The 27,468-nt window shown below is 47.2% G+C and overlaps 1 protein-coding gene across 1 annotated transcript; it reads left to right on the top strand.

Annotated features, from left to right (window-relative positions):
- Nucleotides 1-496: 496 nt before the first annotated feature.
- On the top strand, nt 497-25,997 carry EFCAB12 (EF-hand calcium binding domain 12). Its single transcript, XM_075550890.1, has 9 exons — nt 497-545; nt 7,601-8,064; nt 15,764-15,949; nt 18,039-18,195; nt 19,760-19,959; nt 20,563-20,776; nt 21,432-21,582; nt 23,983-24,039; nt 25,554-25,997. Exons 1-9 carry the CDS (start codon nt 497-499, stop codon nt 25,810-25,812), a joined length of 1,737 nt encoding a protein of 578 aa, XP_075407005.1. The 3' UTR covers nt 25,813-25,997.
- The last annotated feature ends 1,471 nt before the right edge of the window (nt 25,998-27,468 follow it).

Raw genomic sequence — 27,468 nt, 5'->3', positions numbered from 1 at the left:
TGATCACCAGTCACTTGGGTTCTCCATAATCCTCTGAAGGACACGGGGCTTAATTGGATGAGAACACGATAGTAATGTGATGTGCAGACCTGTCGAAGACCCTGCTGTTTGAGATTTTTTAAAAAATAAGGGTTTATGACTCCACATTCGAGGGCTACTGGACCAGAGGAAGAACCGCCCCGCCCCCCCGCCCCCCCACCCCCGTCTCCAAGCACAGATAGGATCTCTTCCTGGTATCTCCCACGCAGAGGGTACTAAGGAAACCCAATACACTGGCACAAGCCCGTCCTCGGCTCCGCCCCCCATTCGCAGCGCTCGGCCAATCACCACGTTCGAGTCCCCGTTGTCATGTCAACTGAAATGTTAGATGGTCCTAGGCCGCAGGGCTGAGGTTTTCCAGTACGCCTGCACAGGACCCACGCAAACACACACACACCAGAAGGTACACTGCATAGTTGCAGCAGACGCTCGCGCACTGGCTCCCAGCGTCGCCACCATGGACCATTCCTTGAAAACGTGCAAGACGCTGTTCCTGTCGCTGCTCGGTAAGCTGCCGGGAAACCTCTCCCCAGCAAGCCCTCAGGGCCGAGGGCAAGTCACGGAGCAGAGATGTCACTGCCCTATTGTGCCGCCCCCTCTGGCTGAGCGGGTGGGTGGGGTGCGTGTGCGGAGCGAAGATAGGCAGGTCGTGCTCATGGCTGAAATGCCCGCGCCCGCACGGGAGGCGTGGAACCAGTGTGTTGCCCTAAGGGTCAAGCGGGGCATTCGTGTGCTAAGTTCTGGAGAGGAGGCATGGAGAACTTGGATTCTCAATCTTCTGACGACTTCCCGCGGCGGATCGAGGAGTTTGCAAAGCACTACAGCCTCCGAGGTGAAGAGGAGAGGGGAAAACGGATTTCAGAATAAGAAGGGGTGAAGGTCAGCCGGGAGCAGGAGATGGAAGGAACAATTCATCCAAGCTCCTGGAAGCGGAAAGCAGTGAGAATCACTTCTCCAAGCCAAAGTGGGGCGCAAAGGCATTCCAGACGAGGGCACAGCATGCACAGGGGCCCAGAAACAGTGTCTTCAGGAAATTCCTGGTTTGCGGATATCTGGAGATGGGGGTGGAGAGGTCGGAAGGTTACTCTAAAAGGTCTTGTAAGCCTGGAGAGAGGAAAGAATATTAAAGTATTATTCAGTACTCCATGGGGAGTGGCAGGACTGGATAGATTGGTGGCGCTGGCGGTGGCGGTGGCGACGGCGGCGGAGGTGGTGGAGGAGATGGTGGTGGTGAGGTGTTGTCAAGTTGGCTCTGCCTCATAGCAACCCATAGCAACAACAGAACAAAACACTGCCCAGGCCTTCGCATAATTGTTCTGGTTGGGTTGGTAGATGTCGGCAAATGTGGAGTGGAATCGGTGGACAGCTACATAACCCTGTGCATAACTAAATGACAATGGCCTCACTTATTAAGAGCCCTCTCACCTACCAGTGGATACAGAGCCCCAAAGATAACCAGACAGCAGGCGCCAGGAAGAGGTTGTTGTTAGAGAGGGATAGCAAGGAGTGTTCTCTGAAGAGAATGACATTTGGGCTGAGAATGATGTGATGGGAGGAAGCTGGTGGAAACAGAGTCTGGAACAGCCGGGAGAGGCTAAGGAAGAGCAAGGAGGCTAGTGCTGGAGCCTAGGGAGGAAGTAGAGGAGGAAGATGGGGGAGTACAGCTTCATAAGCCCTAGTACCAATTTCCAAGGAATTGGCTCCAACTCACGGTGGCCTCGTGCGTGTCAGGGTAGATCTGTGCTCATAAAGTTTTCAACGTCTGATTTTTTTATTTTCAGAAGCAGTTTTCTTCCGAGGCACCGCTGATTGAACTCAAACATCCAGTTTTTCAGTTAGGAGTCGAAAGCCTTAACATTTGGCTTTCATGACCCTGCTGCCGTTGAGTTGATTCCAACTCACCGAGACCCTGTAGGACAGAGTAGAACTGTCCCTTGGAGTCTGCAGGACTATGACCTTTATAGAAGCAGACGGCCTTGTCTTCCTCCCATGGAGCTGCTGTGGGATTTGAATTGCTGAGCAGCTGAGCACTTAACCACTGCACCACCAGGGCTCCTTCCTTCCCTGGTTGTTGCAATGAGAAGCCATTGAAAGTTTGAAAAGAGAGAGCAGCATGATCTGATATTACATCTTTAAAAGACTCTCTGGCTGAGGCATGGAACTTGTCATTGGTATTGGCACTAACCTAGGTTCCCACTGACCTCCTCTTTCACGTAAAATGTGCATCCAACTCTGCAGCTGTTGGCAGGGTCACTGAGTTGATTCTACCACAGAGAAACCTAGGTGATAGAGTAGAACTGCCCCGTAATCTTGCGAGACTTTTTTTTGCCCCCCATTAAATGGACTTTGATCCCACATTGGCCATCAGGGTCCATAGATGGATAGATTTCTTTCTGGGTTCTCTGTTCTGTCCCACAGATCTATGCTTCTATCACTGAGTCAGGCCATCTAGATTACTAGAGCTGTGCAGGATGTTTTGAGATCAGAGAGTGTGAGGCTTTCTACTTTGTACTTCAATATTTTCATTATTTGCAGCTATTTTCCTTACCTTTTTCCTTATGGTGAATAGTTTTTCCATTTGGGCAAAAAATGTTGGGATTTAGAGTAAGATTGCATTGTATTTATAGATCACTTTGGGGAGTAATGATATTTTCACAATATTAAGGCTTCCAATCCATGAGCACAAATAGCTTCCTATTTATGTGAATCTTGTTTAGTTTTTAGAGTAGTTTTCTAAAAACCTGACTCAATCTTTAAGGCACACATCAATTGTCATCTCCTCTATGATGACCTCCTAAGTTTCTCCCCTAGGAGCAAGTCTTGACCCCTCTGATTACATATTCTCTTTTATCTCTTTCCCTTGGTTCATAGCAGTGCACCACTGTCACGCAGCTGGGCTTAGTTGAGCCCACACATGGCACAGAGCCAAGCATTAGGTGCTTCTCAGTATATGTAGATTTGATGAATCGCTAAATTCTCAGCCACACCCCTATCTGTTCTCAAAGAAAAAATGAATGGGTAATTAAGAAGTGCTCACTTTTGCTCATGTTTTTTTTTAATTTTTATTGTGAATTGGGTGAAGGATTATAGAGCAGATCAGTTTTCCATTTAACCATTCATACACATTTTGTTTCATCTCATTGATTATAAGTCTAACAACGTAACATCTCTTGTCCTATTTATTGTCCTAATATTATTATTATTAATTAATAATAATTATTATTAATATTATTGTTATTAATATTATTAATATTAATCATTTTATGGAGGAACTCTTACAAATCTTATAACAATCCATCATTCAATTGTATTAAGCACACTTGTACATATGTTGCCATCAACATTTCCAAAACACTCTATTTCTACTTGAGCCCTTGGTACCAACATATCTTCTTATCCTATATTTCTTGTGCTTCCTGTTTTCATACCTCCTTCTTTCCTGACCCTTCTGATTTTTGTCCTTGGGTAAATCATGCTCTTTTGATCACAAATGATAGATTATCCTAAGGTGTTCACGTCTCCTTAGTTCCCCTTATAGACCTGTCTATTATTTGGCTGAACTTTGAGCCATGCTGTTGACTTTACTTCTAGGTCTGAAGGGTGACTGTGGGCCGGTCTTGGGAGCTCCACCAGATTCTTTCCAAGCAGTAAGCCTGTTTGGCAGGTTTTGTTTTGTTTTTGTGATTTTGAGTTTTATTCCACAGTTTTCTCCCATTCTATCCGGGAATTGTACTGCAATCCTTTCCAGAGCAGTTGACGGTGGTGCCCAGGCACTCTCGAGTTCCTCGTGGTCTTAAGGGAGTGGAGACCAGTACAGCACGGGTAGAACCATACCGCTGGCTTCACAGGCCTGTCCGTTATGTATTCCTCCAGTCACCAGCTTTGTAATGTGCTCCTGCTACGCGCAGCACCTGGGGACACCGGAGCGCCAGCAATAAGCCAGAGAGATCAGCTGCTGCTCCTCAAGGTGGGGGTGGGGGTGGAGGTGGGGGCACAGTCGATTGGGGGAAATAAGCATCAAGCAAGTAATTGCACCAAGAATCTCAAACTCCGGTGTCCGCCTTAAGGAACTGTGCTGCCTACACATGCTGGAGAGTAATGCTCTAGCCGAAAGCAGTGCAAACGGAAACATGTTCTGTTCTCTAGCGCTCCTACAACAGAAACACTATAAATGGGTGGCTTTGACCATCAGCCATTTATTATCTCCCAGGATAGGAGACTAGAAGTCCAAAGGCAAGGTCGCTGGCTCTAAGGGAAGACTCTTTATCTATCTGATGTAGGGAAGGCCCTGTGTCTTTTTGGCTTCTTTCTCACATTTCCTTGACAATTTCCATGTGATGTGGAATCTCTCATCCTCTAGCTCAGTGGCTCTCAACCTTCCGAATGCTGTGACCTTTTAATACAGCTCCTCATGTGGTGGTGACCCCCCACCATAAAATTATTTTTGTTGCTACTTCATAACTGTCATTTTGCTACTGTGATGAACCAGGGGACCCCTGTGAAAGGGTCATTCGACCGCCAAAGGAGTCATGCTGTAACCCACAGGTTGAGAACCATTGCTCTATCTCTACTTCTTGATTGCTTATTTTATCTCTTTAATATCTCCAAAGAAACCAACTTAAAATACATCTACACTAATACTGTCTTATTAACATAACAAATAAAACCTATTTACCAGTGGGGATTATAACCACAGGTGGTGGTGGTTTGTTGTAGGGGTTCATATTTTGGGGACACCATTCAATCCATGCCATCATCAAACACAACAGAACCCTTCAGTCAACATGAAGATTACAAGTTTGCAACACTTGGTATGCATTGTGGTAAGTGGTATGAAGGAAAAGTACAGACTGCGCTTTATGATGATAACAGGAAGATATAATAGAGACTGTGAATCGGAGCCATGCTAGTGTAGTGGGTTATGTGTTGGGCTGCTCATTGCAAGGTTAGCTGTTTGAAACCACCAATAAGCTGTAGGCTCCATGGGGAAAAGATGAAGTTTTCTACTCCTATAAAGAGTTACAATTTCAGAAGTCAACAGGAGAAGTTCTATCTTGTCCTGTAGGGTCACTATGAGTCAGAATTAACTCAATGGTAGTGAGGTGGTGGTGGTGGGGGAGTTGGAAAGACATCCATAGGTCTGAGGGCTGGAGGAAGAAGGGGAGGAGGAGGAGGAGAGAGCATGGATGGGGAAGAGAGGGCAATCCCAGCAAAGGGACAAGCATGTGCCAAACCTTTAGGCAGGAGGAGGCTTGGCTTGTTCCAGGAAGAGAGCTGCTTAAAGCACCTGGGGCATAACAAGTATGTGATAAGTAGGGAAAGGGTGGTGGCAGATTGGGTGGTCATGGGACTTAATACTCACCTTTGAAGCCATAATTTGAGGTTTATAACATCATGGAAGGGTTTCAAATAGGTGAAGAGTGGGTATGTAGACGGTATATTAACAATGGAGCAGAAACAACAAAGCCCACATGGAAAAACACACCAGCCTTTGCGATCCTGTGGTTCCGAAGGGATCAGTTATCAGGCATCAAAGAACAAAAAATCATATCACTGGGTGCACACCTCCATGATATGATCACCTAGGACAAATGGGTGCATAAGCAAATGTGGTGAAGAAAGCTGATGGTGTGCAGCTATCAAAAGAGATAGTGTCTGGGGTCTTAAAGGCTTGAAGGTAAACAAGCAACCATCTAGCTCAGAAGTAACAAAGCCCACATGGAAGAAGCACACCAGCCTGTGCGATCACAAGGTGTCGAAGAGATCAGGTATAAGGCATCATCAGGGAAAAAAAAATCTTACCATAGTGAATGAAGGGGGAAGTGCAGAGTGGAGATCCAAGGCCCATTTGTCGGCCACTGGAGATCCCCTCACAGAGGGGTCTCAGGGAGGAGATGAGTCAGTCAGGGTGTGATGTAGCATCGATGAAGAATACAGCTTTCCTCCAGTTCCTAAATGCTTCCTTCCCACCCACCCCCACTATGATGATTCAAATTCTACCTCGCAAGTCTGGATGGAGCAAAGGATGTACACTGGTGCAGATAGGAGCTGGAGGCACAGGGAATCCAGGGCAGATGATACCTTCAGGACGAGGGGGTGTGAGGGGTGATACTGGAAGGATAGAGGGAGAGTGGGTTGGAAAGAAGGAACCAATTACAAGGATCTACATGTGGTCTCCTCCCTGGGGGAAAGACAACAGAAAAGGAGGTGAAGAGAGATGTCAGACAGGGCAAGATATGACAAAATAATAATTTATAAATTATCAAGGGCTTATGAGGGAGAGGAGAGCGGGGAGGGAGGGGGAAAAAAAGAGGACCTGATGCAAAGGGCTTAAGTGGAGAGCAAATGCTTTGAAAATGATGAGGGCAAAGAATGTACAGATTTGCTTTACACAATTGATGTATATATGGATTGTGATAAGAGTTGTATGAGCCCCTAATAAAATGTTTTTTAAAAAAACCACAAAAAAAAACAATGGAGCATTTAGAATGCACAATGCAGTTCAAAAAATGTGATGGATTCTTACCATCTCAACCACCTTATAAGTTAGAAACCACAGCTATTCCCATTTTACAGATAAATAAATTGAGGCACAGAGAGGTTAAGTGACTTGCCCAAAGTCTTGCAGACGGAGCCACGACTCAGATCCAAGCATTCTGGCTCTTTCGTGGTGCTACGCTGCCTCAGAGGACAAACAAGGTCAGAATGACATTTTTAAAAGATTCTTCTGTTTGTTTGGGGTCTTCTGATGCCTGGGTGCAGTAAAGCACCGATGAAACACAATACTCCTCTGGTTCCTTGAGGTCTCCTCACCCTCCACTATCATGACCCCAGTCCTGCCTTTCATTGCTGGCCAGACCGGAGCATGTACACAGGTACAGATAAGAGATAAGAGCTCACAACACATGGAATCTAGGAACAGGAATAGGAGAAGCAATGCCACATGGGTAGGGGGAAGGTGGAGAGGGAGGGGAGGAAGGGGAACCGATCGCAATAATCAATGCCCCTCCAGGGGGATAAACGACAGAAACCGTGGGGAAGAGAAGACAATGGTCGGTGTAAGATGTGAAAATAATAATAATTTATCATGTATCATGGGGTCACAAGGCGGGTAGGGGAGGAAGGGGAAAAAGAGGGAGCTGATACCAAGGGCTCTGTAGAAAGTAAATGTCTAGAAAACAATGATGGCAACATATGTACAGATATGCTTTATACACGTGATGTATGGACTGTGATAAGAGCTGTAAGAGCCCCCCAAAATGATCTTTTAGTAATAAACTTTTATCCTGGTTGCCAATAAGGAATAACAGAGTCTGGGGTAGAGTCTGAGTGAAATCTAAGAAGACTAAATAAGAAAAATATATAATCCCTCAGCATTGTACCTGTCACTGGGAGGACTTGAAACCATTAGCCATAATTATCGTCATCCTTCTAGCGAGGTAATGAGCAAAGCTGACAGGGAACCCAAGTGCCCTGATGGCCAGGCTGGGGTTAAAGCACAGATATCTACGGCTCCTTATCACCTTGAAAGGGACTCATCTTTTAACCCTCTTCACTCAAGGGCTCTACAAATCTAAAGTCGCAGCAGACAATGAACCCTCCAAAAAGGTCCCCTCCTTCGATCCTGAACGGATCATTGGCCGCTGCTTCAAGCAGTTCAAGCAGGAAGACTTCCACCTGCCACAAAGCCGCCGCCGGATCATCACGGCACCTCACATGAAGGAGCAGCTGCCTGTGAACCCCACACTCCAGCCCCAGGAGCCCCCGAAGCCCCTCCCCAGCTTCTACACCCTGGAAGTCGAGGATCGACAAGAAGAGCCATTGGACACCAACACATGGCTGAGGCAGAGACTGAAGCTTCAGAAGGAGCTAAATTCATTTGGCAACACGGAGAAGTGGCTGAGCAACAAGCCCAGCCTCACGCCTTCAGAGGCCAAGGTCCTACACAGTATCCACAAGGAACAAGAGGAGGCCAAGTCAGTTGTCTACCTCGCTCCCACAGGGATCACCAAGGTGAGTAGTCCCGTGTGCCAGATAAAGACTGGGAGTTTAGCGCCATATGGTCATTTCATGCCCTTGGCCTTTCTATAGCTGCTTGAGCATCTTCACAACATGGCGATGGCTAACCCAGCGTGACTGATGCCAGAGAGATCAACATGCTCCTTTGGGGTGGCTGGTCATTGTTTTGATGATTGCTATTCCCTTGAGAGGCTTTGAGGCGCCCTGGTAGCTTTGTGGGCTGCTTATCACAAAGTCAGCGGTTCAAAATCATCAACTGCTCCTCGGGTGGGAGAATGATGAGACATTTTACTTCCATGTCGGAAACTCACAGGGACAGTTCTACCCTGTCCTATAGGGTTGCTATGAGTCAGACTTGACTTGACTTGATGGCAGTAAATTGTTTTTGTTTGGCTTTTTTTTGGGGGGGGGGAGGGTTGATATGCTTTGCCATACGGGTTCTGTTGGGCAACATAGTCTGCATGTTGTCCCACTCAGAGCAACCTGTGCACAACAGAACAAAACAGCCCTGCCCTGTATCGACTCCTTTGTCGTCCTCACAACTGTTGTTTGCAGTCAGTGTCCACCAATCACATGCAAGTTCTTCCTCTTTTTCTGTCGAGCTTCACTTGACCAAGCACGATGTCCTTCTTTTGCTAACATCTCTCTGAGGCACACCTTTCCTAAGTAGCATTTTAGCTGTTCTTCCTCCAAGACAGATGTGTTCCATCTCCTGGGAGTCGCGTCCTCTCCAATACCATCACTTGAATGCATCCATTCATCTCAGGCCTTCCTGATTCATCACCTTGCATTCACATGCGTATGAGGCAATTGAAAACACCATGGCTTGGGGCAGGCACCCCTCAGTCCTCAAAATGACATCTTTGCTCTTTAACACTTTAAAAAGGTCTGGCGCAGCAGGTTCACCCAGTGCCACGTGTCATTAGATTTCTTGACTGCGGTTTCCACGAGCACTGAGTCTAGATCCAAGAAAGATCATAACATCCCGGACAGCTTCATTCTTTTTGTCTTTTCTCACAATGTTCACAATTGGTCCTGTGTGAAGCTTTTGCTTTCTTTGCACTGAGTTATGACCCACAGTGCAGGCTGCAGAATTGTATCTTTAGCAGCAAGCACCGCAAGTCCTGCTTGGCTTTCAGCAAGCAAGGTGGTGTCATCTGTATATCCAAGGTTATTAATGAGCCCTCCTCCAATCCCAACGCTATGTTGTTCTCCGTGTAGTCCAGCTTCTCAGGTGATTCGCTCAGCACACAGACTGAATGAGTACTGTGAAAGGATGCAACCCTGACACGCCCTTCCTCGATTTTAAGCCTTGCAGTGTTCCCTTGTTCTGTTTGATACACTGCCTCTTGGTCTGTGTACAGATTCTGCACGAGCACAATCGTTCTGGAATTTCCCTTCTCTCCATTGCTGACCATGGTTTGTTATGATCCACACAGTCGCATGTCTGCACAGTCAACAGAACCCAAGAACACAAATTTCTGATATTCTCTGCTTTTGGCCAAGATCCATCTGATGTGAGCAGATGGCATTCCTCATGCCACGTCCTTTCTGAATGTGGCTTGAATTTGTGGCGGCTTCCTGTCAATATACTGCTGCACTGCATCCTTTGTAAAATTATCTTCAGTAGAAATTTAATTGCATGTGATATTAATGATAATGCTTGATAGTTTCCATATTCTGTTGTTGGAGGTAGACACAAAGATGGATCTCTTTCAGTCGGTTGGCCAGCTAGCAGTTTCCAAGATTTCTTGGCATAAGACTAGCAAGTGGTTCCAGCACTCAATCAGTTGTTGAAACATCCAATATTGCAACTTGAGGCCTGAAGGGTTTCAGTTTTTTCAGCCAGCCTGAGATATGCTGAGCATGTGTCTTCCCTTTCGGTTTTCAAACTCCAGGTCTTTGCACATTTCATTAGAATACTCTGCTTTGTCTTCTCGTGCGGCCTTTTGAAATCTTCTGTTCACCTATTTTACTTCATTTCTTCCATTCATTTTAGCTGCTCTACATTCAAAAATCAGTTTCAAAGTCTCTTCTGACATTTACTTTGGCCTTTTCTTTCTTTCTTATCCTTTAAAAATTTTTAAAATAAATCATTATATTGGGGGTTCTTACAGCTCTTATAACAATATATCAATTGTATCCAGCACATTTGAACATATGTTGCTATCATCATTTCTGAAACATGTCCTTTCTATTTGAGCCCTTGGTATCAGCTCCTCTTCCCCTGCCCCCGCCCTGCTTTCTTGTTAATGACCTTGTGCTTTCTTCATATATGATGTTCTCAGTTTCATCCCACAACTCCTCTAAGCTTTGGCCACTGGTGTTCAATGCATCAAAATCTGTTCTTGAGATGGTCTCTAAATTCAGATGGGATAGACTCAAAGTCATACTTTGGCTCTTGTGGACTCACTTTAATGTCCTTCAGCTTCAGCTTCAGCTTACAAACGAGCAATTGCTGGTCTGTTCCACATTTGGCTCCCGACCTTGTTTTGGCTGATGATATTGAGCTTCTCCATCACCTCTTCCCATAGATGTAGTCAATTTGATTCCTGTGTATTCCATCTGGTGAAGTTCATGTGTATAGTCACAATTTATTTGCAATGAAGAAGTCATTGGTCTTTCAAAATTCCATCATGCCATCTCCAGCTTCAGTTCCATCACCAAGGCCATACTTTCCACTACTGATGCTTCTTGTTTGTTTTCTACTTTCTTATTCCATTCACCAGCAATTATCATTGTCACTACATTTTGACTGCATTTTATTCCATTTCAGACTGAAGTTGGCAGAAATGTTCAGTTTCTTCACCACTGGCTTTAGTGGTTGATCTGAAAATTCTATTAATAATTTTATTAACTGATGATCTATCTGCCTTGTAGGCATATAGATATTATCCTACCACATATGGAATTGCACATCAAGGTCTCAAAATACTCTTTTTGATGAATACAACATCATTTCTCTTGAGTTTCTTTGTTAGTAGTGCTTTGCTTCTCCTGGGTATCTTTCCATATAAAATTGGTGATTCATTTTTTTCATTTCCTTAGAGAATGATGTTAGAAGCTGAATAGGAATTACATTACATTTGTAAATTGCTTTAAGTAGTATTGATATTTTCACAATATTAAATTCCTATCTATGAACATGGAACATTGTTCTATTTATATGTCTTTTAGTTTCTTGTAACAGTGTTTTATAGTTTTCTTTGTACATGTCTTTTGTTTCTGGTTTATTCTTAAGTATTTTGTCTTTGGGGTGGCTATTGCAAATGGTAGTGTTTTCTTAATTTCCTTTTCAGAGGTCTCCGCCTTAGTATACAGAAATCCTATTGATATTTTTATACTGATTTGTAAACTGCCACATTGTTGAATCTTTTCATTATTTCCAGAAACGTTCTTGTGTAGTCTTTGGGCTTTTCTGCATATGGAATCAGATAATCTGCAAATAGATTTCTACATATGGAATCAGATCATCTGCAAATAGATTTTTACTTCCTTGCCAATTTGGATGCCTTCATTTCTCTTGTTGTCTAATAACTCTGGTTTCCAGCATTATGTTAACTAAGACTGGTGATAAAGGGCATCGCCATCTGGTTCTGTATGTAGAGGAATGCTCTCGGTTCCTTCCCATTGAGCAAGATGCTAGCTATTTATTTTGCTTACATGGCCTTGATTATGTTCAGGAATTTCCCTCCTATTTCTACTGTTGTTAACTGTTTTTTATTCCAAATGGATTTTGTTAAATGCCTTGTATGCATCAATTGATAAAATCACATAGCTCCTTTTGTTTTATGTGTAGGATGGATTATATTGATTGTTTTTTTCCCCTAATATTGAACCATCCTTGCATACCTGGTATAAATCCCACTCAATCGTGATGTATTATTTTAAAATATTTTGTGGGATTCTATTGGCTAGGCTTTTTACATATATGTTATAAGTGAAATTGGTCTGTAATTTTCTATTCTGATCATGTCTTTGCCTTGTTTTGATATCAAGTTTGTTTTGGTAAAATGAGTTCAGGTGTTTTCCATCCATTTCTACATTCAGGAATAGTGTGTGTAGAACTGGTGTGACCTCTTCTCTGAATGCTTGGTAGAATTTCTTGGGGAAGCTGTCTAGCCCTGGACTTTTTTGGTTGGGATTTTTAAGAAAATTCACATATCATAGAATTCAATCATTCCGTCCTATTAAGAAGAGCTGAGCAACCGTCACCACAATCACTTTCAGAACATGTTCTTTTTGTACTCACTGTTAGCTCCCCATGTTCCTCCAACCTTCCCTGCCGTACCCCTCGGTGGTAAGTAATCCAGTTACTGGCTTTATAGACTTTCCTATCCTGGATTTCATTTACAGAAAATCATACAAAACACAAACAACAAAAAACCCAAGAGCAATGACAAAACAGAGAAAAGCCTCAATCAAAAAGAAAGCAGAAAATATTAAAAACTGAAACAACTTTAAAAAACAAATAAATCATTTTACTGGGGTCTCATACAGCACTTACCACAATACATCCATCCATCGTGTCAAGCACATTTTTACATATGTTGCCATCATCATTTTCAAAACATTTTCTTTCTACTTGAGCCCTTGGTATCAGCTCATTCCCCCTTCCTCCACTCTATCTCCCTCAGGAACCCTTTATAATTTATAAATATATATATATTTTTTTCATGTCGTACACCAACTGCTGTCTCCCTTCACCTACTTTTCTGTTATCTATCCCCCTGGGAGGGGGTTGTATGTAGATCATTGTAATTTGTTCCCCATTTCCCCCCTACCATCCACTTCCCCTCCTGGTATCTCTACTCTCATTATTGGTCCTGAGAGGTTTATCTGTCCTGGATTCCCTGTGTTTCGAGCTCTTATCTGTACCAGTGTATATGCTCTGGTGTAGGTGGATTTGTAAGGTAGTATTGGGGTCATGATAGGGGGAGGGGAGAAGACGCATTAAAGAACTAGAGGAGGGAAAAAACTGAGCTGATATCAAGGCCTCAGTTGTTTTCTCCTCCGGATTGTTTATCCCACCTATCTTATCTAGATAGACATGCAGAGACAATAATAAGCACAAAAATAAGCAGAGCAAAACAAAAGAAAACAAAAAAAGAAAAGTCTATAGTTTGTTGACCTTTAGGAATATTTTCTGCTTGAGTCTAATGGGGTGCCATGCCCTGGCCCCAAAGTCTAGTTTTGGTATTCCTGGGGACTTCACTGCTTTGCTCCCCTTGCTGCTCTGTTGCACGCCCTTAGTGTGAAACAACGTTTAAATTGGTCAAAGGGAGCTCAGATGTTAAGGTATTACATTTTAACCTAATTCCATCTGCCATAATTGGCTTTATAATGCTCTCTGTCTGACAGCAAGGCCATTCACGTTGCTGAACTATGGCCAGAGGGAATTCACAAGCGGTTTAATCCATTTGGGGACCCTGCAAATGGATTCCGACCTTCCACTGTCATCCATAGTCTTCTGCAAACTCAGTGTTCAGAATTTAAGTTCTGATAACATTCCCTCCTTTAGATTCAGGTTTTATTGTTTACAAGGCTTAAATAACACAGGCTGGAGTGCTTCTTCCATATGGCTTTAGATGATCCCTCATGTAGATGGCTGCTTGTTTGAAGGCAAGCCTTTAAAGACTCCAGATGCTATTCTTTGTAATAGCCAGGTACCATCTGGTTTCTTCACCACACTTTGCTATAGCAACATACCTTCTGTGATCTCTTCATAAGGGTGAGCATTGAGTAGGGCCAAGCCATAAGATTAATTGTTCTTAGATTGGGACTTGAATTAAGGGCAAGCAGTTGAGAGGTTTTTAATGACCTTGGTCTATTACGATGCATTTGAAATATGCTGCTGGAGAAGAATATTGACAGGACCATGGACTGCTCAAAGGACAAACAGGTCTGTACTGGAAGAAGTCAGGCCAGCGTCCTCCTGAAAGGCAAGGATGGCAAGATTTCATCTGACCTATTTTGGACATGTTGTCAGGAGAGACCAGCCCCTGGAGAAGGACATCCTGTTTGGTCAAGTGGAGATGCTGTGGAAAAGAGAAAGGTCCTCTCTGAGATGGACTGACTCGTGGCTGCACAATGGGCTCAGGCAGAGGAACCGTTGTGGGGATGGTGCGGGACTGAGCAGGATTTCGTCCTGTTGTGTTGGGGTCGCTAGGGGTCAGAGCCGACGCAATGGCACCTAACAACACGTATATTTCTATTGATAAGACTATTGAGGTTATCGACATCACTCTGTTGATTCGGGTAGGTAGTGTGTTTCTAGAAATTTGCTCATTCTATGTTTCCAAATTTGTTGCAGTACAGCCTTTTATAATATTGTTATTATCTTTTTTAAATTTCAGTTAGTCCTATTGTAATGTTGCCTGTTTTGTTTCTGATTAATTTTTCATCTTCTCTTTTGTTAAGCTTGCCGGTAATTGGTCACTTTCGTTAATCCTTTCAAGGAACTAACTTCTTGGTTTTTTCTATTGCTATTCTGTTAACTGATTCACTTACTTGTTTCTTCTGGTGACTGCGGGTTAAGTTTGTTGCTTTTCTTCTTCTCTTTTGATGTACGCACTTAGTGCTGAAAGCTGCCTCTGAGCACTACTGTTGCGGTGTTCCGAAGGTTTGGTGTGTTGTGTCTTCATTCTGTTTGTCTCCAGGAATTTTTAAACCACACTTATTTCTTCAATTATGCAGTAGTTCTTCAGCAGAGTGTTGTTCAATTGCCATAGTGAACATGTTCAATGATGGTGAACATCCAGATGTTTTTCCAATCTGCTTACTTCACTACTTCGCTGCTGAAGATGGAAGAATCACTGCTGTCTATGCTGTCGTCTTTTGCTGGAACTCTTTTCGTTTGGCTGGGAGACAACTCTTTCCCAGTCTTACTCTGAGTGCCTTCCAACCGGAGGGCCTCCTCTTCTGGCACCGTCATCAGACAAGGTTCTGGTGCTCCTCATAAGGTTCTCCGTAGCTAATTCCTCAAAGGTGTACAGCCTCTTCCTTCTTCCTCATCTGTTCATAGTCTAGAAATTCTGCTGAAGCCTGTTGACCACAGGTGGCCCTGCTGGTCTTTGAAATACAGGTCCATAGCTTCCAGCATCGCAGCAACATATAAGCCATTGCAATACGACTAACGGACGGAGAAGAGGTGGGTAGCCTACATATCCCTGTCCCTATCCAGAGTCCCCAGAGTTATGGCCATTGTAGTCACATGCACTAGAGCCACTAGAGTTTTGATCACCACTGTGTCCTTGCTGTGAGTCGGAATTGACTCTGGGGCAGTGAGTTTTGTTTGAGTATAGACGTTATTGTGATCTCCATATTCTTGATTGTAATTGTTATTAAATCCTTAGGTTCTAGTTTTGACCCGGGCCTTCTCCAGGACACAAGGACCACCTTGCCCACCAGCTGCAAAACCTCAGCCTACTATTCTGGTGTTGCCTCCAGACCTCTTTGCATTGGGCAACTTTGGTTTCACATTCATCTGACAGGAAAGATGTAGTTAAGAATGAAATTCTAGTTCTCATGCTATCTAAACCTCTCATTTCAGAGAACAGTATTGCCCAACCTGATTCCAAAGCTCTTTGTGCTCCATCTCCATCTCACTGTCTGCTCAGTCTCTCTCCTGTTGCTCTCTGGCTCTGGGAGCTGTACGCCATCACCCTGCCTTCCCTGAACTCTCCACTCTCTCTGGCTCTTTCAGAGGAAATCCTTCCGAGCTTGGCGCAAACTGATACCCCTGCTCCACTTGCCCAAACCCGATGCCCTGTCGGTCATGTACTCCTACCTGCAACACCGCAAGATCAAGATCCTGGAGATGTTCAACAAGTTGAACCACAGTGATAACCAAAATATCACCCGGGAGGAGTTCATTACGGCTCTGAACACAGTAAGTGCCCTTACTGGGGCGGAGGGGGAGGACCAACCTGTACTCTTTTTTTTTTTTTTTTTTCACACACATATGTGTATAAGAAAGGGATTTATATACAAGAGCAAATGAACATTGAGAAAACAGCTCAGCCCAGTCCAGTTCAAGTCCGTAAGTCTGATATTAGCCCATATTCCCTATATCAATCTATAAGTCCTCTTCAGACTCATGAAGCACATGCAATGACACTGAATGCAGAAGATCACAGGCCAGTGGGTAGAAAGTCTTTGGATCCAGTGTCATTGGAAACATTTCAGTGCTGGCTTCTCTGGCTTCCAAAGTCTGGTCGTGTCCATGTGACTTGTCTTCTACAGTGTCTCCCAGGGAGTAGCGGAGAGAGAGGTGTCTTCCGCCTCTAAGGAGGAAGTACCAAATTTCCCAGAATTCCCAGGAGGCCATGCCCACAGAAGTCTCATTGGCTATCTCCAAATTGACAGCCTAGATTCCACCCCTACACTCTTAATCCTTAAATTGACACCAGATTAGCTGACTACCACAGACCACCCCTTGTCAATTTAACACTTTCACACAACTCTTGAGCCTCTTGGCAGGCATGGAACAATCCTGAGGGCTGCAAAAGCAGATGACTACACTCTGTCCTGGATCAAGACTATAGTACAAACGTTTTCCATTGCTAAAGGGTTTCCAAATGTATTTGGCCTACAGCTCCCTTTCCAAAAAACAGACAGACAAAAATTACTCAGGGCCTCCCTGGCAACTAAAATTCCAGGATAAAAGGTAAGTGTCTACTTTTGCAGTCCCCTGCCCCCAATCATTCCAGTACCTCCCAGGGGGTGTTATCACCCACTTTGGGAAATGCTGGCTCATTTCTGTATTAAGTTCTTATTTATTTTGAATCCTTAAGAGCAGACTGTTGCATCTTTGATTGTTTTAAACCTATCAGCAGTTCCCCCCCCTGCTGCTTTATGATGTAATTATCTGAACATTTCAAAAACTCTAAACAACAAAAAGACTTAAAAAATACAAACAGTTGTCATTGGATAGACTCATCTCATGAAGCCTCGTGTGTATTGGGGCAGAGCGGTGCTGCACAGGGCCTGCAATGGCTGGCTTCTCAGACGCAGGTCACCAGGCCTCTCTTTCAAGGCACCGCTGGGTGGAATTAAACCTCCAACCTCTTGGTGAGCAGCTGAGCATGTAATGGTGTGTTACCCATGAGCTCAACAAAAGGCAGAGGAAGGATGAAGGAAGAGTAAACAAGGGTCTAGAATGGCAAGGAGTCCTAGCTGAGCACTTGACTGCTGAGTGAAAGGTGAGTGATTTGAGCCCACCAGTGTGTCCACAGGAGGCAGGGGCAGTCTGCTTCCGTAAAGGACAGCCGGGGAAACCCTAGGATGGGGCCATTCTGCTCCGCCCTACAGAGTTGCTATGAGTCGCAATCCAGTCCACAGGTTTGGGTTTGGTTTTAATCGTCCTAGCAAACTAGATATGATGCATTAGTGCCAGGAGCACTCTGATCTTCCTAACAGAATTTCAGAAACCGGGGGACAATGTTTTATGTCCTTGAAACCTCTTTCCTTTAACAGCTGATACGTTTGGCAAGCATTCTACTCCTCAAAAGTTGCTCACCATCTTTAAAGATAACGTATGGCCCTGTTTTCCTTCAGTTAAGAAAGGAGTAAGTGCTCCTCATGGACAAGGATGATAGACCTGTGAAATCAATACCAAAATTCAGCATGGCAAATGTTGTTGAGATTGGGGCAAAGAGGTATGGGAGCCCAGAGGAAGAAGTAAGTTTATTCTGGGAAGATGGAGATCTGCGTACCTAGACTGGCTGGGCTTTGAAGGAGGGACAGGGGAGTTTGGGACAATTAAAAAAACAAAACAAAACACAACATCCTGAGCAAAGGTGGTCAGTGGAAAAATACCGTGTTTGTGCAGGGAATGAATGGAAGGGACCCTGTTCTGTAGCAGGGATATGGGGGTGAGGTGGGAGTGGTCAAGGTTGATTCTAAAAGGATGGGAGGGGCCAGGTTGGCAAAGCATTTGGAGTGGGACCTGCCATTGGGGGCTTCTCCTCTGTCCTCAGGTGGGAGTGCCTTTGAGTAGCCAAGATATGGAGGACATAGTAATCTACCTCAGCTCCCTGGGAAAGTTAAACACCATCACAATGGATATCCTGGCCAGCAGCTACAAGCAATGGTCCATAGCTCAGCAAAGGAGAAGCCACCCAGACATAAGGAAGCGTATGTACCCACCCGCCTTGGGAATGAGAGGGCCTCTCTCCCCAGCACTCCCTCGCTGAGGGTGCTCCGGCTTTGGCACACTGTGGGGATGGTTGAGTCTCTGGAACTTCCAGGCCCAGAGGTCACCTAAGAAGCCTCCAAGGGGCCCTTGCAGGAGGACTTTTCAGAGGGTGGTCTTCCAGATAGGTGGGAAGGGACCCAAATTCAGCAACCCTTTTCCAAGGTTTACATTCATATGTAGGTCCAAGGCCTTCTTACTGATAATCTAAGTATGATTGGTCAAAAGTTAATGAAAAGACCTTGCTCAGAAACCAGCATGAACCCATAGTTGGAGTGAACTGAGGAGTTGCTAGGCCATGCAAACGGTTATCTCACTGTGCTGCGAGTGAGAGGTTGCAGGTTCCAGCCCACCCAGGGGTTCCTCGGCAGACATGGAAATGTTCCTCTGACTATCAGCCACTGAAAACACTGTGGGGCACAGTTTTACTCAGATGCACATGGAGGTACCGGGAGTCAGAGTCAACCAGAGCACCTGGCTCTCGGGGCTCGGCCTATAGGCGTAGTCTCAGGGGTCTGGATGCAGCAGGGCTATGTAGAGGTGACCATAGGCCTATGGCATTAAATCCGTTTGCCCTCCCATACCCCCAGATGACTCAAAGGGTGACCTCACTATATATTGGCAGCATTCGTTCCAGCAAGAACCCTGGAGGGGGCAGTGGTGAGAACTCAGCTGCTCATCCCCTGGGCCCACTAGCTGCTCTGCAGGAGAACAATGTGGCAGTTGGCTCAGTAAAGATTTACAGCTTCGGAGACCCTGTTCCTATAGGGAAACAAAGCGCTGGAACTGACTCAGCAGCAGCAGGCTGAGGACCTCTGTTTACCCTTACCAAGGCCCTGGAGATCGGGTTATTCTTCACATATCTCCAGGGAGGATGCTGAGGCCCAGAGAGGTTGAGACAGTTGCCCATAATCTCAAAGCCAGAAGGTGGCAGGGCCAGAATTGGATCCCCACATGCCAGGGAAGGTATCTCAGAAGTGGGTGGTGGCATTGACACTGGAGTCGGGGCAGGCAGTTCTGGGATAGCCTGGGTGAAGTGCATCCTGGGCACATGGAGGGCAATGGAGGAGGTCCCAAGGTGGGGAGGTCTCTGAGGACAGAGGGAGTTGGGATGACTGGGGAGGGCTCAGAGAGCGAGGTCAGGAGAGAGGGTCAGGTGGGAGGAACGAACTGTGGGGTTGGTCTGAGGACCAGGAAGCATTAGAGAAGTTGAAGCAGGGCACCCACCCAGGTTCTCTGCTCTGTATTGCCCTCTATTGGCAACAGGATCGGAGGGGATGCACATGACAGCAGGTGAGCCCAGGTGGCCTGGGTCAGGGAGGCTGTGGTAGGTGTGGGGAGAAAGAAGGGAGACGCTGACTGGGCTTGCAAGAAGGTTAACTGGCGGGAAAGCCCAGCCCTGCTTGACCAATGGTGCCCAAAGGCTTGGCTAAGCCAGGTTGCATGGCACCCACACCCTGAACCCCCCCCTACCTTCCTTCTCTTCTCCTTCTGTTGCTACACAAGGTCTCCGAGGGTCATCCAGCAGGAGCACCTCCCAGCACAGCCTGCCCATGAGGCAGAAGGGAAGCTTGAGCCTGCAGTCGGACAAGATGGACCTGCTGACTGTGCCTAAGCCCAGTTTGGAGAAAGAAGCTCGGCCCTTGAGCCTCGAGGAAATGGAGGATGTGGGCAAGCGGTACCGAGAGAGGAAGCGGCTACACAAGGTAGGGTAGGTCCCTGGTCTCTAGCAAATATGAATATACGGATCAACAGAAATGATATGAAGTGTCAGGCTGCATGGCAAGAAAACCCAAAATGTTACAGCAGGGGGCGGCAAACCTTCCGTGTAAAAGGCCAGACGGGAAGCATTTGAGGCTCTGGGCATGATGAGTTAATGGTGGGTGTCCTTGTAGACAGAGACCAATGAATGTGGCCGTGTTCCCATAAAAGTTTATTTACCAAAACAGGTGGTAGGCTAGATTTGGCTATGGGCCCTACTTTGCTGGCTCTGGTACCAGATGCTTCAATAAGACACCAGAGATGTTTTTCCTTTTAAAAAGAAGAAAGCAAAGGTAGCTATCGTCACCAGGTCTCTCCCCGTCTCCGACATGCTCTGCTGGGTCAAGGGCACTGCTGCTTCAGAGCTCTTAGGCATGCATCACCTTCTCCTGGGTCTCTGACCTTAGAGCCTGAGCGCGGGCCCCACTTGGTACTCCTGACTATTGCTCTCCCGGGGCTTGTGGGCAAAGAAGGCGTGGCTTAGCGCAGCCTTCCAGCCAGGCGGAAAGGAGAGGTGAAGCGGGTGCCTCCCCCGTGTCTCCTGGCAGATCTCCGTGGCCTCCATCCAGTACTCGGAGTGCTGCCGCCTGGTGCGGAGCGGGAACAAGCATTTTGATGAGAACTGCCTCCCGTCCACGGTCCAGGGCGACACCGCGGACATGATCAACAAGTTCCGCAGGGACAACTTTCTGTCCTACCTGAAGTGCTGGAAACTCTGTGAGTCCTACGGCCTCCCGCTGACCGAGGACATCCTCACGAAAGGTGAGAGCCTTGGGGCTGGGACCTGGAGGAGGGAGGAACATGGGATCATTAGAAGTCAAGGCTGGGAGGTCTGGGGGTCTGGCTGAAGTCTTAGGGGGTCTGGATACTGAACCCTGAACCTGGGTGAACTGAGATATCATGTTGAGCAGGAAGGCACAGGGACATTGAATCTTGGGAGGGAGCCCTGAAGTTGAGCCCAAGAGGAAGGCTCGGCAGAAGGGATAACTTGCTGTGTTTTTAAAATATATTTAATAAAGAACATCTGCCTTAGCATTATGCACCTTAAAGCACATTTTGTATAGGAGCAACCTGACATGAGTCCTGGAGTTGATGCTAATACGGGAGGGCAGTTCAGAAAATGCAGCTGAGCAGGGCTGCTTTCTCGAAGAGCACAATCCAGGTCACTGATTTGTACACGTGGAAAACTGTTGGACCAGTGAACGATTCTCTGGATTCTAGTCCCAAAAGCAACAACAGAAATCAAGTGAAACAGGAAAAGCCTTCTGGCCCACAGTTCTACTCTGACATGCATGGGGTAACTGTGGGTCAGAGTTGAGTCAAGGGCGATGGGTTGACCGCAGAGGCTTGTGCTCTGGGAGGGGAGAGGGGGGGTGGGCAGGGGCTAATGGCTGCTGTGTTCTCTCACTGCCGACAGCCTTGCTGTACCCGGGAGACAAGATCATTTTCCTGAATGACCAAGTGCGCCCAATCCGGCAGCCAGGAGGCTACTACTCTGACTTCAAGTTCTTCACTCAGAGCCAGACTCTGCTCAAGTCCCAGAGGACTCACATGGCCAAAATGGACAAGCTGAGTCTCAGAGCCCTACCCCCCCACCCCCCATCACCTGCCTCCCACCCCCACACAGGGCTTAGCTCCCGACTCATTCAGGGGCTCATGCTATATACAAGGGAAGGATCCTCACCTGGCACACCAGCCTCCTCCTCAACCCCCCTCCTGGGTCAGCCTACCCTGGGCAGCTTTCTTGTAGTCCTGGCCTCCACGACTCGGTTCCTGGCCACTAACCTCCTAACCACTAGCTAGACAACCTCTGGGACTTAGGGCAAAGATGAAAAGGGAAAATGGAGGGTGCCCTGTCTCCAATCGTGGCCCCTGTGTTAGATACCCTGCTGACGGAAGGGGTGGGAGATAGCCCTGCCATGCCCTGCCCTGTGGTCCTGTTGCCTGAACACACCTTCTCTGGGAAGAGAAAGATTTGCAGCCCCTAGGAAAAGAAAAGACCTCTGCCCAGGTGACTGTCCTCTGTCAGAGGAAACCAGCCTTCAACAACCAAAGGGCTAGAAGGCGCAAATGTACAGCGATACTATATAAAATGATAGTAAATTCATAGAGGATAAGAAAGACAGGGGAGAGAGTAGAATAAAGGAGTCAGACACATGTTATGGTAGTGTGCTCCCCTCAGCTCCTCTTGATGGTCCACATGGAACTGGGAGAAGTGAGAGGGAGCCTTAACTATCTTGGGACATTTATAGGTAACCTGACGACATGCATATTCAGTAGTTCCATTGTTACAAGGTGGGTGGTACTACAGTAAGGTCCCTGAGCTCACAGGTGAGGGAACCTAATACCTGCATTGGGGGGAGGTCTAAGGGGGGGTTGGGTGTCACGGCGGGAAGAGAGCAAAAGGACAATGTCTGCTTCTACAGGGACATGGAATCCGCCGTGTGCGCACTTTAAGGCAGCAGAGCTGTTGAGGGACAACTCTGTGGGGATGATGTTAAAGCAGGATAATATACTTGGACTTTATCTCTAACTTAGGAGGCTTGTCTACTGTGGAATCCCAGCTTTCCAGACTCCCTCTGTAGTAAGTTAGGGAATACTGTCCTCGTCATGTTTCCCTCCGTGTTAGTTTCCCACAGTCCTCGACTCAGTTCAACCCGGTCCACTCTGCCGGCGCACCAAAGGTGGGAGCTATAGTTAGGAGCCAGCGTTGGTGGGTGGCTGCAGAGTGATCGGAGCACATGATAGCATCCGACCGAGGATTGGGTCCAGCGAGGGTGAGGGAGCAGGTGACTGACCAAATGCCTGGGGCTAGGGCTGGGCCTGGCACCAGCTGCCCATGGGGGTGGTGTGCCCAGATGGCACAACAAAGTAGAAGATTAAGCAGGCATTCAATGAACACGTTACTTTATTCTCTGAGCCTCAGCATTTTCATCTGTAAATGAGGATTAGGTGAGAAAATAGACATCAACTCCTTAGCACAGAGGCTGGCAGCTGGCACTTAGCCATGGCTATGGCTGCTGCTCTTGTTATTACGGTACCCTGCTCTGGTCAGAAAGTGCTCAGGCACAGGAGTGGGGCTGGGCCTCCAGGGAGGGCCTGTTGACACCTCTGGCTGCAAAGAGCTGAAAGCAACCCAGGCTGGGTGGCCTGCAGGGCCCTTTCTGATCACTTTGTGACCACCGCCCTGTCCTAGGGTAGGTGGCACCCTGGGCCCAGGGAGTAGGTAGGAACCTGGAAGAAGTTCCCTGAACCTTTGGGTTGCCACCAAGTTCATTCCGGCTCGGTGACCCTGTGGACGCAGAGGCACCATGGAAGGTAGTACCGAAAGCGCTCAGCTGCTAACCACACAGCTGGTGGTTTGAAAACACCCACCTCTCCCACTGCTGCTCTGTGGGAGAATGATGGGGAGTCTGTTGCCATCAGGATTATGGTCTGGGAAGCCTTGTCCTGCTTTGTCCTCCCAAGGCCACTGTGTGCCAGCCTTAGGCCACAGCTACAAAAGAAGAAGCCATGGGCTAAGGCTGGATTAGACATCATGGTCATCGTGCCTCCTTAGATTGGGTTGGGGCTGATCCTGAGGCAGCCCCAGGCTCGGCTTTAAAGAGTACTGTGATGGGCTCAGGGCTCAAGGTTTCACTGGCAAGTTTCACCAGTCTGGTCTTCTGGCAGTAGAAGTGGGAATCGGAGGGCCCAGGAGATCCTGATGTAGCAGTGATTATTTATTGAGCATCTCCCCTGGCTGCCCCGGGTGTCCTAGTTCTGGGGGATGAGGATATGTAGGTTCCGAAGAGTGCTGAGACTTGACCAAGGTAACCAGGCAAGCCGGGTGATGGCACCTGGGTCCGGACCACCCTTGACGGCTGTGCATGCCACTGACCCATGGTCGAGCTATGCCAACCCTGCCTTGCTCCCCAGCAGCCTGGCTTTCCGCTCCCCTAACAAAATGGCTCTCTCTTCTTCTCTAGGAAAATGCCAAAGAAAACCAAGAAACTACGCTTTAAGGAGTTTGAGGAGTTCACCAGGTCTGTAGCAACCACGTGGGAGAAAGGCAGGGCTTTCCACTCCCAGAACGGGGACGGTCTACCCTGCCCTACAGGGTCGCTGCCCGACATGGCTTGATGGCAGCAGTGAGCTTGGTTTGGTAGTAACAGTCTAACTCAGGAAGGTGGGAGGGCCGTTTGGAGAGCTGAGCTAGCCTTGTAGGAGGGACCTGAGATGGGCACGTCCCACGCTGACCCCTGCGGGAAGCTGCTAACTGGATCCCAGGGCACAAAATTCACAGCCACCCCATGAAGACTCTACCTAGTCAGAGATCTCAGATCAGGAGTCAAGAAAGCTGGATTTGATGCTGAGTTCGTCCAGTGCCTCGCTGTGACCCGGGGCAGGCTGCTCTCTGCAGGCTTCAGTTTTCTTGGCTGTCAAATGGGTACATGTATACGTACTTCCCCAGGCTGGGACAAGTGTTGAGTCTCAAACCCTTTCCCTCTGGCAACAGAGAACACTGGGCATGAGCTGCTCCCAATTGGCAGAGCAGCTCCAAGCAACCACAAGGACAAAGTCCTCAGCAAGTCTCCCATCCGGTTTTAAAAACCCATGTACACTTTGCCTTCTACTCTGCGATAAAGCTGTGCTCACTTGCATAGAAAAAGTAGGGTTTCTCTCCCCTTGACATCTTCGTGCAAAATCCAGAAAAGTGGGTTCTGTTTATCACTGGCATATCCCTGTGGGTACATGTACCCTGTTTTAGAAGCTCCTTTCTGGGGCTCCATGCCAGGAACAGAGACAGTAAACTGACACACAGGCTGGGTGGGGACTGTGCTGGCACTACGCAGGTGTTTCCTCGGCCCTACGTTACTCGAGCCTACCCATTTCCCAGGAGAGGAGGCCGAGGCCCAGGAAGGCGAACCATCCGCTCAGTGCCCCACCTCTGTTAAGCGGCAGACTAGGGATTGGAAGCCGCGTGTATTCTCACCACCACCTTGAGGTGCCTCCAGAAAAGAGACAGATCGGGCTTTAACATTGATGGCATCATGCTGAGTGAAATAAGCCAGTCACAAAGAGACAAATTTTGTATGGTTCCACTTACACGAGGTATCCGGAGTAGGAAAATTCACAAAGCCCAGGAGAGGGGGTAGTGGGGAGCAATTGTCTAATGAGCACAGAGTTCTTGTTTGGGATTTGGAAGAAGATCTGAAGGTGAATGCTCTTACTATTACTGAATCATGCACTCAAGAATGGTTAAAATGGTAAGTTTCATGGTTACCCCAAGGCAGCCAGCTGGAATCCAGCCCTGTGCTCCCCACTTACTCACTCTGGGGAAGTGACTTCACCTCTTCCAGCCCGAGTTCCTCCCTGCAACCATTCTAAGTAGACCCGATATCAGAGCCCACCTTACAGAACTGTTGCGAGGGCCGATATACCAAAGTGCTTAGTACAGGGCTAAATTTCCACTGCAGTCACCATCAGTTTGCTCTCCTGAGAAAGTGCCCTGGGCCTGGTCCATCAGCCATGATGTCCTTTCCTGCATCTTTTGCAGGAAGCTGAAGGCAAAGAGGCCTGGTGTCCAGCAGCTCACCCACCCCAACAACTTCTGGCCGGGCCATCTCCTGGACAAGCTGAGGCTGTACCTGCCCACTGTGGCCACCGACCGGAGCCAGGCACTCTTCAGCCACGTGCACCAACAGCCCTCTGCCTACCCGGCCATCTACCATCCCAACCACTGGTGGCCCATTAGAAATATGAACTATGTGACCCCAGCCTATTATGATGCCCACAAGGTTTACTACATTGACTGAAGTGGCCCAGGGCTTGCTGCAACCCAACCATCCTGTGGCTAGAGGCCAGTGCAGCTGGCAACCCCCAAGCCAGGGATACAAGAGAGTGTCAGAAAAATAGACAAAAAACAATTCTCTGTGCGGTAGCCCTGGGCCAGTGCCTTCCAGACCCAAATTACCCACCATCTCAGAGGGGAGATATGTCCAGGGGAAGACAGGTTTTCAGTGTTTCTCTTCCCAGCCCTCTGCATTTTGGAAATAAACCAGCTTAAAGTTTCTTGCATGCTACCTGACTCAACTGAGTGATTTCTTGCTCAGGAGCTGTGGCTAGAAGGGTGTTTGGAAAAGTGGGTCTCAGGCCTGGGGGAAACAGCAGGCACATTTTGGGGGTTTCTTACAAGGACACTTTGCCTGGCATCTCCAGCCTCTCATCTGAGGATCTGTGACCACAGGGAAGCAGCAGGCTGTGTGGGTACCTGTGTGACGTGCAGATGACACAACTTTGCTTGCTAAAATTGAGGAGGACTTGAAACGCTTGCTGATGAAGATCAAGGATTGTAGCCTTCAGTATGTATTACAACTCAATGGCAAGAAGACCAAAATCCTCATAACTGGACCAGTAGGTAACACCATGTGTGTTAGGGTTCTCTAGAGAAACAAAACCAGGACACCTATGGAGATAGATAGAGAGATAGATAGATAGATAGACAGACAGACAGACAGACAGACTGGAAATCCTTCAATTTCCAGGGCTGCTTGGTTGAAGGTCAAAGAAGCAGACAGCTGAGTCTTCCGCAGAGCAATGCAGGCAGTCCAGCTAGAGGCAGCAAACAGCAGGGCAGGTCACCAACAGTCAGCCAGTTGACAGGATCCAGCAGTTCCAAGCTCAAGAGATGTACACACAAGCAGCATGGCAAAGCAGGTCTCGAAGGAAACTGAAGCTTAGCGACATGATCCACAGGTGGGTGTCCCACAGGTAGTGTAGCTTGCAAGTTGAGGCAGAGAATTAGCTAAGGCAGTAGCACACTGGTCTGATCACCAGAGAGCAAGAGAGAGAGGCAGGGCTTCCTGAGACATTTATCTCTTTGCCCTCCAATCAAACTGTGACCCTATTAATCCCACATGTTCTTATTGACCAGGTTGGCACAATAAACCAACCTTTCACATCATGATAAATGGAGAAAATATTCAAAGCTGTTGTGCTAGTCCAGGTTGACTAAAGAAACAAATTCAGAGACACTCATGTGTGTGTAAGAATTTTATATCAAAGAGTAATTGTATATTAAGAAAACATCCCAGCCCAGTTCAGATCAAGTCCATAAGTCTAATATTAGCCCATATGTCTGATACTAGTCCATAAATTCCTCGTTAGACTTACACAGCACATGCAATGATGCAGAATGCAGGAAGATCACAGGCTGGCGGGTGGAAAACCTTGTGGATCCAGTGGCAGTGGAAGCATCTCCAGGCTCTGGCTGCCAACAGCGTGGCTCCATGTAGCTTGTCAACAGGAATGTGAAGCAGAGAGAAAGAGAGAGGAGAGAGAGAGAGAGAGAGAGAGAGAGGCCCAACTCTTCTGATGGCAGAATCAAGAGAGGAAAGTTCCCAGAATCCTCATGAGAAAGCCACGCCCACAAGGAGGGATCATCAGGCTGTGACCTGATTGACAGGCTAGAC

Source organism: Tenrec ecaudatus, chromosome 5, assembly GCF_050624435.1.
Source record: "Tenrec ecaudatus isolate mTenEca1 chromosome 5, mTenEca1.hap1, whole genome shotgun sequence".
Taxonomy (NCBI): domain Eukaryota; kingdom Metazoa; phylum Chordata; class Mammalia; order Afrosoricida; family Tenrecidae; genus Tenrec; species Tenrec ecaudatus.
The sequence above is the reverse complement of the archived record's forward strand: the minus strand, read 5'-3'. Positions and strand labels throughout refer to the sequence as shown.

Bases quoted from the DNA above. Each gene is read 5' to 3' on its own strand.
- EFCAB12 (XM_075550890.1), top strand. From the start codon at position 497: ATGGACCATTCCTTGAAAACGTGCAAGACGCTGTTCCTGTCGCTGCTC. The intron at 20,777-21,431 runs GTGAGAGCCTTG...CACTGCCGACAG, and splicing joins CGAGGACATCCTCACGAAAG to CCTTGCTGTACCCGGGAGAC. The intron at 21,583-23,982 runs GCTGAGTCTCAG...CTTCTTCTCTAG, and splicing joins CACATGGCCAAAATGGACAA to GAAAATGCCAAAGAAAACCA.